Source organism: Anguilla anguilla, chromosome 12 (assembly GCF_013347855.1).
Source record: "Anguilla anguilla isolate fAngAng1 chromosome 12, fAngAng1.pri, whole genome shotgun sequence".
Lineage (NCBI taxonomy): Eukaryota > Metazoa > Chordata > Actinopteri > Anguilliformes > Anguillidae > Anguilla > Anguilla anguilla.
The window spans coordinates 32,234,003-32,247,396 of record NC_049212.1 but is presented as its reverse complement, the minus strand read 5'-3'; the positions used below and the strand labels follow the sequence as shown (position 1 = coordinate 32,247,396).

General features: G+C 44.1%; 1 protein-coding gene across 5 annotated transcripts in view; it reads right to left on the bottom strand.

The window, feature by feature from the left end:
- The window catches only part of LOC118208806, a 54,114-nt gene that overhangs the window by 24,351 nt on the left and 16,369 nt on the right, over positions 1–13,394 (bottom strand). For all 5 annotated transcript variants that reach the window (XM_035383699.1, XM_035383698.1, XM_035383696.1 and 2 more), the window contains 26 exons: positions 13,173–13,377; positions 12,849–12,962; positions 12,256–12,306; positions 11,784–11,872; positions 11,157–11,355; positions 10,790–10,903; positions 10,639–10,689; positions 10,386–10,474; positions 9,684–9,888; positions 9,278–9,391; positions 9,049–9,090; positions 8,447–8,535; positions 7,841–8,045; positions 7,524–7,637; positions 7,244–7,285; positions 6,201–6,289; positions 4,793–4,994; positions 4,473–4,586; positions 4,287–4,331; positions 3,807–3,895; positions 2,159–2,360; positions 1,664–1,777; positions 1,365–1,412; positions 773–861; positions 386–587; positions 20–133 (listed from right to left, as the gene is read on the bottom strand). In XM_035383699.1, coding sequence (XP_035239590.1) covers positions 20–133; positions 386–587; positions 773–861; positions 1,365–1,412; positions 1,664–1,777; positions 2,159–2,360; positions 3,807–3,895; positions 4,287–4,331; positions 4,473–4,586; positions 4,793–4,994; positions 6,201–6,289; positions 7,244–7,285; positions 7,524–7,637; positions 7,841–8,045; positions 8,447–8,535; positions 9,049–9,090; positions 9,278–9,391; positions 9,684–9,888; positions 10,386–10,474; positions 10,639–10,689; positions 10,790–10,903; positions 11,157–11,355; positions 11,784–11,872; positions 12,256–12,306; positions 12,849–12,962; positions 13,173–13,377 — 3,031 coding nt within the window. The remainder of the gene's footprint in view (positions 1–19; positions 134–385; positions 588–772; positions 862–1,364; positions 1,413–1,663; positions 1,778–2,158; positions 2,361–3,806; positions 3,896–4,286; positions 4,332–4,472; positions 4,587–4,792; positions 4,995–6,200; positions 6,290–7,243; positions 7,286–7,523; positions 7,638–7,840; positions 8,046–8,446; positions 8,536–9,048; positions 9,091–9,277; positions 9,392–9,683; positions 9,889–10,385; positions 10,475–10,638; positions 10,690–10,789; positions 10,904–11,156; positions 11,356–11,783; positions 11,873–12,255; positions 12,307–12,848; positions 12,963–13,172; positions 13,378–13,394) is intronic.

Below are 13,394 nucleotides of genomic sequence, written 5' to 3'. Positions count from 1 at the left end.
ATTCACGGCTCCTCCTTACCCCGATGATGTTGACGGTCTGCACAAACACCTTCCCTCCAATCTCCAGAACGGTCACGCGATCTACCGGCATGCGGTGCTTGAAAGTGTAGTACAAGCTACCGTTCACGTTCACCTGCGAGAAACAGAGACGGTCGAGACTCAAAAAGGGCTCCTTTTCAAAATTTCTGTTGAAATTATTTCTTCCTGGTAAAGTATGCAATCTGTCCATTGAGTCTCATGCCCCACGTCCAGTAACTGAGATTATAACTCATCTTCGATGAGGAGACGGTGATTTACGCACACAAGAGGCATAAATGAAAATACAAAAGCACAGACATACACACGAGGTACAAAAACACACAAACACGCTTCCTGAGCTTCTGACCTGGTAGCCCTGTGAGGTGATCTGGATGACCATCTCAAAGCCCTCTCCCTTAGTGAAGGGCATCTTACGGACCCTCTCCTCCTGTTTCCATCCCTGACGGAAGTTGTTGCACACCACCACCTCACCAGGACAGAACCGGGGGTTGAAGTGGAAGGCTATGTCAGAGCATGTCATATCCCCACACTTAAAGTTGATGTGGAACCTACAGGGGGTGATGGAGAGCAAAGAAATTATTAGTGTCACTAGATAAGATACTCAGCTCTTACAATCCTGTGCAGTCATATCCTTTTTATGCAAAAAAGTTCCATAAAACCTCAATCATTTCTTCAACACTAAATGGAGTCTTACACCAATTCCAATTCTCTGCAGTACCCTTTATATCCTCACCTGTCAAGCCTTTGGGGAACAATTCCCTGGATGTACACAGACATCCCCACCTTCAAACCACTGGAGATTGGCCGCATGTATGGAGTATTCTGCAGAACAGAAATGCTGATATTTATACAAAGCAGTTTGTTGCAGTGGTTCATAACCCTGGTGCTGGAGAGATGTAGGGTCTGCTGGGTGTTACTGTCAATCACATTTTAATAGATTAATCCTTTAAAGCAGCTGATCACACGGTTAACTAACTTCACCTGGTTTACTGGGTCTAAAGGGCTCGACAAATTTAAAGGCATACCCAAAGACCAGTGCATATGGCAGTGCTCAAGGATCAGGCGTGTGAATTTGGTCAGTTGCAATACAATTCAGATGGCGGTGAGAAATTTACTGTGTGCATGTATGTGTGTGTGTGTGCGCGTGTTGTGACAACTGACTTTTATTTTCATAAAATGGTAGATATTGTGTTTGGATACATTGATAATAGAGAGTTGTCACTGCATGCATGCATTTGCTGTGTGTATGTGGTGTGCATTTGTGAGTTAGTGTGTGAGTTGTGCGTGCATGTGTGGTGTGTGAGTTGAGAGGCCATCAGACTCACCTGAACAATCTCCCTTACACCTGGGCATATCGCAATGCCTCCTTCTCCCTGTAACACAAACTCAATGAATGAACACAAAACAATGCACGTCCTAGTGCAATCACATCGATCAATGCCTCAACGTAAAGAAAATAGCTTAAATGCAAATACACACGTCTAAATACAAGTTAAAAAATGATGCTTAAATTAAAAAAAAAAAAAAGTGGCTTCGGAAGATGCTGCTCAATGAGATCTGCTCAATGCCTGTAAATAAGAGCCCAATTTTGCGTAGAACGGCAGAAGGCACACTGCATCCTCACCCCGAAGATGTTGACGAGGTGCAGGGAGACGTCCCCAACAATGCGCACCGCCTGAACTCTCCGGACTGGCATGCGGTGCCTGAACAAGTAGAAGATCTGATCGTTGACCTTCACCTGCAGGAGCCAGAGAGGAAGGCAAGGAGTTTAAAAAGACCACAAATCAGAATCCCCTGAAAATTCTGTTATTTCCTCTTTTAAAACTTTAAACCTGTCAGTTGACTAATTTTCCCTTTAGGACTGTCAACATTGGCTGAAAATGATGATTTTTTAGAATGTTCCTTCTACAAAAAATTGCATGCGTTCAAAAATATTCAAATGTGTTACATTTTCAAATGCTGAATTACATAAACATGAATGGAGTCAAGTGTGGGGGAAAAAAACAAAAACATTAACAAGAACATACAAGATGCCGTTTAAGATCTACATACGCACACATAGCGGGGAATAAAACGCGCAGGCGCAGGCGCGCACACACAGAGTTATTGTCTTTCTGACCTGGTAGCCGCCAGAGGTGACAATGATGAAGACCTCAAAGTCCTGTCCCTTACTGAGGGGCATCTCAGTGGGCCTCTCCTCATTTTCCCAGCCGCCGTTCCGGAAGGTGTTGAACACCACCAAATTGGAATCGAACCGGGGATTGAAGTGTAAGGCATTGTCACAGCCTTCCTTCTCCCCGCAGTCCAGATTGATGCTGAACCTGCAGGGGGCAAGAGAGGGCAAGGAGGATTTTAACACAGACTCCACAGAGTCAACAGATAAGACGCACAGCGCCCAAACCACATTTTCAACTCACTGCAAAAAGAAAAAAGCAATAAGATTCCATTCAAAGTCTATGGATAACAGCAACACACAGCGTACACAAATCACCTGTACACTTGTCACTCAGAAAGACTAATAAGTAGCCAACTTTTCAACATTGCAACTGATCAGAAAGGACGACACTGCAAATGATTTTTTTTAAAAAATCTGTATAAGCTTACACCCACCCAATTCTTTATGATAACAAGATGTTTGACTACAGAGACAAGCAACACCTTCACCCTCTGATCCATGGCACAGAGTTAATAATATTTTGCTTTTGGTTTGGGTATACAAAGACAGATTTGCTGCCAAACCACAAATCCTAGGACAAGAGGATATCACTGGATATCAACAAAATAATGCATAGCTAAACCATGTCTGCTGAATTCTTATTAGCTCATAAGGCAACAAATATAATGGGATAGGATACCAATATGGCACGAGTAACCAAATCAGGTTTCTCACTACTTTTATATCAAAAAAATGGATACATTTCAAATTTGACAAATTATTCAAATTAAATTGGCAATCGGTAAGCTACTGGCATCGCATCAAAATGGGTTACATTGTCCCTTTGTCACTAATAGGTGAAAAAGCGATTCTGTCCCGAGTTGATAATGTGAATTGGGCATTACAATCCTCCTCAGTCTTTCAGTCCTCTACAGGCGGTCCTGGTTGGTAACAGGACTCTCCACCGCTTCAGACTGCTGCTACAGTACTATTCTTCATTGCAGCCCAAAATGAACTTTTTAGAAGATTAATGAAATTGGAATGTTTTGTTTCATCGGTAGGGATACAGAACTTGTTTCAGAAGACAGAGATAGTTATCTGGTTGATTGACAGAATGTGTGGTTTCGTCCTCGAAACATAGAAGCAAACAGCATGACAGAGAGTTTTTTTTATTTTTTTTTATTTTTTTTTTTTATAAATCAATAGAGTCTCACTCAATAGTGACTATGACATAAGAATGCATCAAATGAAATGCCAAAAACAGGGAGCTTAACATTGTTCCTATGAGGGCTGGAGTCCTGCTCTACATATTATATATGTTCACTGAAAAATGTATTAATATCATTGCCATTATCCTAAAAATGTAGTGAGCCTTCACAAGTTACATAAGTAGAGCTATAGTCCGCTTTAATACACTGACCTGTCTCAACCAGAGAAAGGATTTTACTGTCCACAGAACAAAATAATTGGGTGAACTTAAGGAGTCACGGAATGCAAATAATGACTCCACCCACTTAGGGATGCAAAAGGCCTCATTCATTCTTCCACCATTAAATAGTGCTGTGGCCCATTATTCTGAATTACCCGCCATGGTCAGAAGGGGGCGCCTCACCTGTTGCTATCACTGGGAATCGTTCCCTTGACTTGCACAGTCATCCCTCCCCTCAACCCGCCAGTGATGGGCCTCACACAGGGGACGTCCTGTGGAACATAAAGCATGGGATTAATATACAGTAATTGGCAGTGGTTCATTAACCTGTTGCTGGAGAGATGTGAGGTCTGCAGGGTTTAGCGGCTAATAATTCAAATCAATAAAAGCAGTTGATCAAACACGCACCTAATTTACTGGGTGAATTTTTATTTCGCGATTTTTAAGACAAAAGCAAAAAGCAGCACACCCTGCAGCTCCCAAGGACCAGGTTTTGATGGCCTTTAGCCACACAGTGCAGATTGAGAGATGCAGTACAGTAACACAGCGATGTAGTCAGAGAGAGAGAGAGAGAGAGAGAGAGAGAGAGAGAGAGGGAGGGAGGGAGGGAGGGAGGAAAGAATGCTGTTGTGTGCAGTTAGAGGTCAGCGTATCTGCACTTACCAATACTTCTTTTAGATCTGGTTGTGCCGGGATTTCCTCCTCTCCCTGAAACGCAAACCAATTTAAGGGAAGGTGGGGAACAAAAAGCAAGGCAAAATCTCACAATCTAATTTTGCCACTCAAAATTGAAATGCCTAAAAGCAAACGGCAAAATTTAGGTATAGAAGGCACGCTGCTCTTCCTCACCTTGATGATGGTGAAGGTCTGAACAGTGACGTCGCCAGCAATCTCAAGAGCTCTTACTTTGTCAATGGGAATGCGGTGCCTGAACAAGTAGAACTCAAGACCATTTACGAGCACCTATAGAAACAGAGGAAAACAGGTAGGGAATTGTTTTTTTTTTTTTTTTTAATAAAAAGGCTGATGTTCAAAATTCTCTAAAATTTATTACAGTAAATTAGATTAAATTTCCCTACAGTAAGAAGGGATTACTTGTATGCACATGCAAATCCACATATGCACATACACGCACACAAACACACGCACGCACACACTGTCCTTCTGACCTGGTAGCCGATTGGGGTGACAGCGATGACCAGCTCAAAGCTCGCCCCCTTGCGGAAGGGCATCGTATGGACCCTCTCCTCTCGTTTCCATCCGTGCTGGAAGCTGTTGAACACCACCATCTCATGGTGTCTGAACCGGGGGTTGAAGTGTAAGGCTATGTCAGAGCATTTCATCTGCCCACATTGCAGGTTGATGTGGAACCTGCGGGAGGCGACAGAGAGCAAAGAAGATTTAACACAGATTTCAGCGCCTCGCCAGATAAGACATTCAACTCTTACAATCCTCCTTAAATGCTTCTTAACTACAGAAGGTTCAGGCTGACAACAGGAATTTCTTGTACTGCAGCAAATACAGAATGTTCATTACCACTTTTTCATCTTGTCGCTTAGTTCTGTGTTCTGTGCTTTGTAGATGATACACAGAACAACTATGCCAATGACGAAGTTTCTAAGTGCCACCATTGTCACGTAGATCGTCCCTTTAACAAACACCCCTGCCCTGCAGTCTCATCTACAACTACACCCCCCAAGCATGACACACTGAGCAATGACACCTATTCTGGGAATTCATAAAATATACTTTCAGGACTAAAAATTTGTATTCCGTCATAGCACCAAGATAAAAGCAACAATTGCCCAAAGGAATGCCAGTACAGCGGTAAAAAACACTGCTCACTGAATATCGAAATTCTACTATCAATATCGGCGGCTAAATGTGAAATAAACATACAGATTTACCATTGGTTTTACACAAAGATGTCCCTTTCAAGATTCAGTCTGAGAAATAATCAGCGACAAATAAAAAGCGGTGGTATGCATTTACAACGGCCATGCGTAAAATCCCACTTGTTATTGAGACTGGCGTAACTCCTCTCATTACACACGACAGAGCACAGAAAAACACACACAGCGTGTAACAATGTTTTAAAATCATTTTTCGATGTGATATCAATGTTTCATCTTAAACCGTGATAATTGGCAAATTGATATGCTTTAATGGCCAAAGGGTATTTTATTATTTTTTGGATAGGTTTTTAGGCTCATTAATATCTTAGACCCTTATAGTGATGAAACTATAGTAATTTCCACTTGAAAAGGATGCAAAAGTCAGTTTCAAAAGTCATAACAGTTGATTAGTAGTGAAATATGATTAGGTTTTGATTTATAGCAATGCACAATTTAGATATTTTGGATAGATTTGGAGACACTAACAGACACCAGGGAAAACGGCTTACTTCTTGCTTCATACTTTATTAGTTCCATTAGTCTCCCAGTACATGGGACAGAAATATTAATGGTGCGCTACTCTGGCCTTTGCAATGACACAATCAGAGGCTTCTCCCATAAATTCATGCGCCCCCATTACATCATATTCTCAGTCTAAGAACATCCAGCAGCAGCTTCTCACCTGTTGATCCGATCAAGAACTGTCCCCTGGAAGAACAGTGACATCCCCGGCCTCAAACCACCGGAGATGGGCCCCACATATGGGATTTTCTGCAGAACACAAACACTGGGATTAATACAGAGCGGTTTTGTCTGTTGCAGTGGTTCATGACCCTGGTGCAGGAGAGCTGTGGGGTCTGCTGGGCTTCACCGTCAGTCAGCACTTCAAGCTGATGACAGTTAACCCACCTCACTTGGTTTTATCGTGTCTAAAAACGTTGATTTTCAAAAAGACAAAGTCAAAAACAAAAATGCGGGTGCGGCGGGGGGTGGGTGGGTGGTTGGGGCTCTAGTAGAAGGGCTCTCAGTAGTGGCTGCCTTAGCCATCATAGGTTATACATTGGTGGCTATGGATTGTATAGTAGCAGGATGGAGCTTCTATCCAAGTGTTTATTCCAGGTTTTTGGCACATATACTCAGTGTGCTGATAAGCTGTTTAGTGCCTAATCACATCTTCCCCGTTCCTTTTTCCCTGGGGCTCCTGCCTCCCTCGCCATGAGTTTACAGTCTGCTCCTGCCCAGTCCCTCGCTGCTCAGTTTGAGAACAGCTGCAGCCCTGCTCCTGCCCTGCTTCATATCCATGCCTTGATGCAGCCTGAAGCACCAGATGCATCACCCTGCCCCTCTGAACAACGCTATACTGAACTATACAATTTGGACTTCCACTACACCAGTTAGCTTATTACCTCAGCCGTAACCTGCTCAACCCATTTCATTTGCTGTGATTGAAGGTTTCACTACTTCACACCATGCTGGCCTGTGGAGGATGGGCTTTCCTTCTATAGTCAGGTTCCTCCCGAGATTTTGGGAGTTTTTTTCTCCCCTCCATTTGAGGGTTTTTCTCCCCACTTGGAGTTTGCTTTATCTCATGTGCTTGCTATTTGGGAGTTCTGGGCTGGTTTTTTGTTTTAGCTCTGTCTGGCCAATGTAAAGCATCTTGGTGACAATTTTGTGTGTGTGCACACATGCGAGCACGTGTCTGTTTTAAGAGGCCAGCAGACTCACTGAAATCATGATCTCTCCAACACGTCCATCGCCTCGTCCTCCCTAAACAAAAGATTGAACGGAGAGTGAGGGAATACAAAACAATTTTTTTTTTTATTTATTTATTTTTTTAAATGTGCAAATGCAGTACAATTACTTCTGAAAACACTCAAAATACAAATGCCAAAATGCAAACAAATGCTTGAATGTTAACATGTGAACTGCGTACGGCACTGCAAGAGTAAAGCCTGGAAGGACCATCCAGAATGCACTCGTAGAGTGCACGTGGCTCCGCCCTCACCTCAATGAAGTCGACGGTCTGCACAAAGACGTCCCCTTCAATCTCCACGGCGGTCACTCGCCCCACGGGCATGCGGTGCATGAACGTGTAGAAAACTTGACCGTTCACGATCACCTGCAGGAACCAGACAGAAGGGCTGCTGTTCAAAATGTCTCGGTTATTTGTTTCCTCCAAATAATTTAAATCGGCCAATTGAATGTTATGCTCTGTTCAAATGAATGAGATTATATTTCTCTGCAGTAAGGAGCCATTAGATGTACAATCATAACACACACAGGTAAATACGGAAACACAAACACAGTTCCTGTCTTTCTGACCTGGTATCCCTCTGAGGTGATATTGATGAGCAGCTCAAAGTCCTCCCCCTTTTGGAAGGGCATCTCACGGACTCTTTCTTCCTTCTTCCACTGGCGGCGCACGAGGCTGTTGAACACCACCAACTCACAGGGACAGAACCGGGGGTTGAAGTGTAAGGCTATGTCAGAGCCTGGCGACTTCCCACACTTGAAGTTGATGTGGAACCTGCAGGGGGCGACAGAGAGCAAAGCAGTGTCATTACAGATCCCTGAGAGTAACCAGGTAAGAAACTCCACTATATTAACCCTCCTCAGTGCTTCAGTCCTCTCTTACTGAACTACAGTAGGTAATTTAAGAGGTACTTAAATTTCATACCAGGGACTCTGGAATCCTGCTATGTACTCCAACCACAGCACTTACACAGTGATATGTTTGAGTGAGGTTTCACAAATTGCGTAATAGGTGGGCCTATACTGAGCTGTCGATCGCTGACTAGTTTTGACCAAAGAATGGATTTTCCTCCGCACAGCATAACTAAAATTACTGAATGAAATCAGGGAGTAATTGAAAGCATATGAAAGTACCACAAAGCCTCATTAATTTTTTGACCATGAATTATGGCTCACCGGGTGATCTGTTGAGGAACCGTTCCCTGGACGTACAAGGACATCCCTGACCTCAGACTGACGAAGATGGGTCGCACATATGGGGTGTTCTGTGCAACAAAAACACTGGGATTAATACAGAGCAGTTTGCCCGTTGCAGTGGTTCATAAGCCGAGTGCTGGAGAGATTCAGAGTTTTGCTGACAATCAGTACTGCCTTGACTGTACAAAATAAGTAATTGTACCTTACTGAACCCGTGTTCAGCAGTTGTCTACGATCATGAAAATGCACTTTTGTACGTCGCTTTGGATAAAACCGTCTGCCAAATGAATGTAATGTAATGACTGTGTTCACTCTGCTCACATGCTTTACCGGGTTGTAAAATGGTTGACAGCTCGGAGGCAAAAACAAAAAACCAGCGAACCCTGCAGCTGGCAAGGACCACGGTTGTGGACGCATTGGAGGATTGCAATGGAATGCAGATAGAAAGATGGAGAGGCGTGAGCAGCTTACTGGTGTGTGTGTGTGCGTGTGTGTGAGAGAGACAGAGAATATGCATGTGAATGCTTGTAGGATTTTGTGTGTGTGTTTTTGTGTGGTGAAATGCCAGCAGACAGACTTACCGCCAACTTTCCTGGATGTTCCTGGAAGCCTCCTGGTCCTCCCTGAAACACAAACACAGTTAGGGGAGGGCTGGGGGAAAACCAAATAAATAATTAAAAAATGAATTAATAAAAAAATGCAAAAATGTAATAATGCGTCGTGCGAAATACACCTGATTAGAGCATCTGCAAAATGGCAAAAATCAAACAGGCAAATATTTAGCATGGAATGCACGCTGCTCCTCCTCACCCCGATGATGTTGAGGGCCAGCAAGGAGACGTCCCCAGCCACCGCCAGGGAACCCACTTTCTGCACCGGCATGCGGTGCTTGAACGTGTAGAAGTGCACGCCGTTTACGTTCACCTACAGGACACAAAGGAGGACAGGAAGACACCGAGGACGGAAATTCAAAGCTCTGGTCACTCAAATTCATTGCAAAAGTTTGTCTCGAAGCACTCAACCCGTCAACAGGATATCGTGCCATGGTACATAAATTTGATTGTGTTCCCTTGCGTTGAGGAGACATTCAATGTGAACAAACACACATGCAAATACAAACAAAAGAATACACAAGTACAATGCACGCATGTAATTTTTTTAAAAAGCACAAATTCACACGCACGCAATCAAAGAAAGCATTTCCTATCATTCTGACCTGGAAGCCCGCTGAGGTGATCACAATGACTATGTCATAGGTCTCCCCCTTAAGGAAGGGCATCTCAGTGGGCCTCTCCTCATTTTCCCAGCCGCCTTGTCGGAAGGTGTTGAACACCACCACCCCGTTGCCGGCGAACCGGGGGTTGAAGTGCATGGCTATGTCTCCGCCTTCCTTCTCCCCACACTGCAGGTTGATGTGGAACCTGCAGAGGGCGACAGAGCCAGGAAAATACATTAGATTCCTTAGAATCACCAGATTTAAAAAAAAAAAAAAAAACTAAGCACTCACAATTTTAATCACTTCCTCAATTCTCTCTACTTCTGAAGAATTGAGAATTGAGTGGAGATATGGACATATATATTCTGTGGACATTTCACATACAGGTGTGACTTACTGTATGTGTGAATGTTCTAGTAAAAAAAAAATCAACAATGTCATCAAGATCCTCAAATGCAATCAAACCCAAACCACAGGGCTTCTTAATAGGCGAGGCTGCACTACAGATGGAGGATTGAGTCTGAATGATTTGCAAATTAGATGAAGGTATAGAAAGTTGTCAATCACTGAAATTCGGAGTCACTGACATATAATACTTTCACCCATCCTGGGTTCTAGGAAGCCTCATTTATTCATCAACCATGAATTTCTGTCTGCGAAATTCCATGCAGTACCCTCCGATGGCTGCTGGGGGCTCCTCACCTGTCGAGCTCATTGGGTATCACAACCTTGAAGTACAGAGACAGTCCCACCTTCAAACCGCCAGGGACGTGCCGGATGCAGGGGATGCTCTGCACAACACAGACACTGGGATTAATACAGAGCAGTTTGTCTGTTACAGTGGTTCATAACGCTGGTGCCGGAGAGCCGTGTGTGTGTGTGTGTGTGTGTGTGTGTGTGGGGTTGTGTGTGAGTGTGTGTGTATGTACTGTTGGAGGCCAGCAGTCACACTAACCACCAGCTCTCCTCCAACTGGAACTTCTGGTATGCATCCTCCTGGTTCTCCCTGGAAAAAAGTAATTCAGAGTGAGTTGGGAACACGAACTAATGCACCTCCTCACCCAATCATGTCTCCATTTGTTTAAATGCAAACTGCTGTGACTCACCCCGATGATTTGGGCGAAGTTAATGGTGACGTCTCCCGCAATCACCAGGGCTTTCACGCGTTCCACCGGCATGCGGTGCCTGAACAAGTGCAGGTCTTGACCGTTTACTTTCACCTGCAGGAACAGGCAAAGTCAATCAAGGCTAAAATTCTATGTTCCCGCAGAATTTTTTTTTTTTTTTTTTTTTTTTTTTTTTAAACGTGATTAAATGTGCTATTGAATATCCTTGCCATCACAGAGTACAAGGAGAGTATATTCCCCTTCAGTAGAAGTCTTTGCATATATGGACAAACTATGCGCTTGTGCAAATACCAGCACACAAATTTATGTACAAAAACACAAAACAAACACTTCCAGTCCTTCTGACCTGGTAGCCCTCTGACGTGATGATGAAGAGCAGCTCGAAGTTCTCTCCCTTACTGAAGGGCTGAGCGACCCTCTCCTCATTTTTCCATCCGTGCCGGAAGCTGTTGAACACCACCACCCCATCGCCGGCGAACCGGGGGTTGAAGTGCATGGCTATGTCAGAGCATCTCATCTCCCCACACTGCAGGTTGATGTGGAACCTGCGGGAGGCGACAGAGAGTAAAGCTGGACTGTTTTGACTGCTGGACGGGAGACTGAACTTGTTAAAATTTTAAATTAGGTTTAAATGGTATGGATGCATCTTGTTGATCTACAGAAAGAATAAATAAATATAATAAATACTCAGGACAGCATCTGTTGCCTGCTACAGTAGACCTGGCCTTTTATTCACGTGAGTGAGGTTTCATTAATTGCATCCTAGTTTGAGTGAGCTGTCAATCACAAACTTGTTTCAACAAAAAAAGAAAAGATTTTGCTTCCCACAGCATAATAAAATGACTTGGAGAAATCAGGGAATGAAAATGAGCACATAATTTTGGTTCCATGAAGCCTTGTTCTCTCTCTCACTACTTGTGTCTCAGGCCCATTCCTGCCAGTACCCTCCATGGCCAGCAGGGGGCCCCCTCACCTGTTGATCTCACAGTGAACTGTTCCCCGGAAGAGCAGAGTCATCCCCACCCTCAAACCGCCAAAGATGGACCCCACATGTGGGATTCTCTGTGCAACACAAACACTGGGATTAATACAGAGCAATTTGACTGTCGCAGTGGTGCATAACCCTGGTGCTGGAGAGCTGTAGGGTCTGGGCATCACTGTCGATTAGCTGTCAGTTACAGTTTACTCACTTCTGATTTATTGGGTTTAAAAGGGTTGTTGATTTAAAAGATAGAAACAAAAAACAGCACACCTTGCAGCTCAAGGACCAGGGTTACAAATCCATTGGTCTGTAGCTATGCAGATTGTGAGATGGAGTGGTGATATAGAAGCACAGTCAGTGTGGGGAAACACGAAGGGACCGAGGGTGTGCGTGTGCGTGTGCACGCAGTGTGTGTACTCATGTGCCTGTACACGTGTGTGTTGCGAGGGACCAGCAGACTCACCTTAATCTGCAGCTCTCTTACACCTGGTCCCTCAATCTCTCCTTCTCCTGCCTGAACAAATACAAACACAGCTAGGTGAGACTGGAGTAAAACAAAACTATGCACCATATAAATAACATCATGTCAACATGGAGCTGACCTCCTTTGGTCAACTAATCGACTGTTTGGGCAAAATGCTCTGTCGACCAAGATTATTCCCCACCCCCATTGTCCCCCTCTCCACCCCTCACTTTGGGCACAAGTTTCAAGTGTCTCTGACATTCTACCTTGTTTTAAATATTCTGGGCACTTGTAAATGTGACAAGAGGGGTCCACAATAGTAATTGCGCTACCAGCAACCCCCCCCCCCCCCAACCATTTCACAGTATATATGGGTAAAGACAAAAAATATGTTAAAAAAAAAATTTAACATGCATATTTCTGTAGAAAAAAGGGCTCAGTGGTCAACCAAAATTGCCTTTGGTCAAAGGCAGTCTGATATGCAAATTCGTAAATGCCTAAATATAAAAATTTGTGCAGTTTAAGATGATCTACCAGATGCCCAAGAGATGATGCCTAAATTTAAGTGTAGTATACAAGCAGCTCCTCATCACCTCGATGATGTTGAGAGTCTGCACAGCAACTTCCCCTGCGATCTCCAGGAAGTACACACGCTCCACAGGCATGCGATGCTTGAACGTGTAGAAGTGATGACCGTTTACGTTCACCTGCAGGCCCCAGAGAGAAAGGCAGGGAGTCAAGAAAGGTTGAAATTCAAAAATTACTGGTGAAGTCACTTTGTCCTCCGAGCATTCAAGCGGCCACTATCAGGCCATACTTCAGAAAATATTATATTCCCCTACAGTTAGAAGGCATTGCCAGCCTGAATATAACAGACACAGACACACAGACACACAGACACTTCCTGTCCTCCTGACCTGGTAGCCCACTGTGGTGATAGTGATGACCATCTCAAAGCTCTTGCCCTTAGTGAAGGGCATCTCAGCGACCCTTTCTTCTGATCTCCACCTGCCGCGTCGGTAGTCGTTGAACACAACCACCTCCATGGGTCTGAAGCGGGGGTTGAAGTGTAAGGCCTTGTCGCAGCATGCCAACTCCCCACAGTTGAAGTTGAGGCAGAACCTGCGGGAGTATTTGGT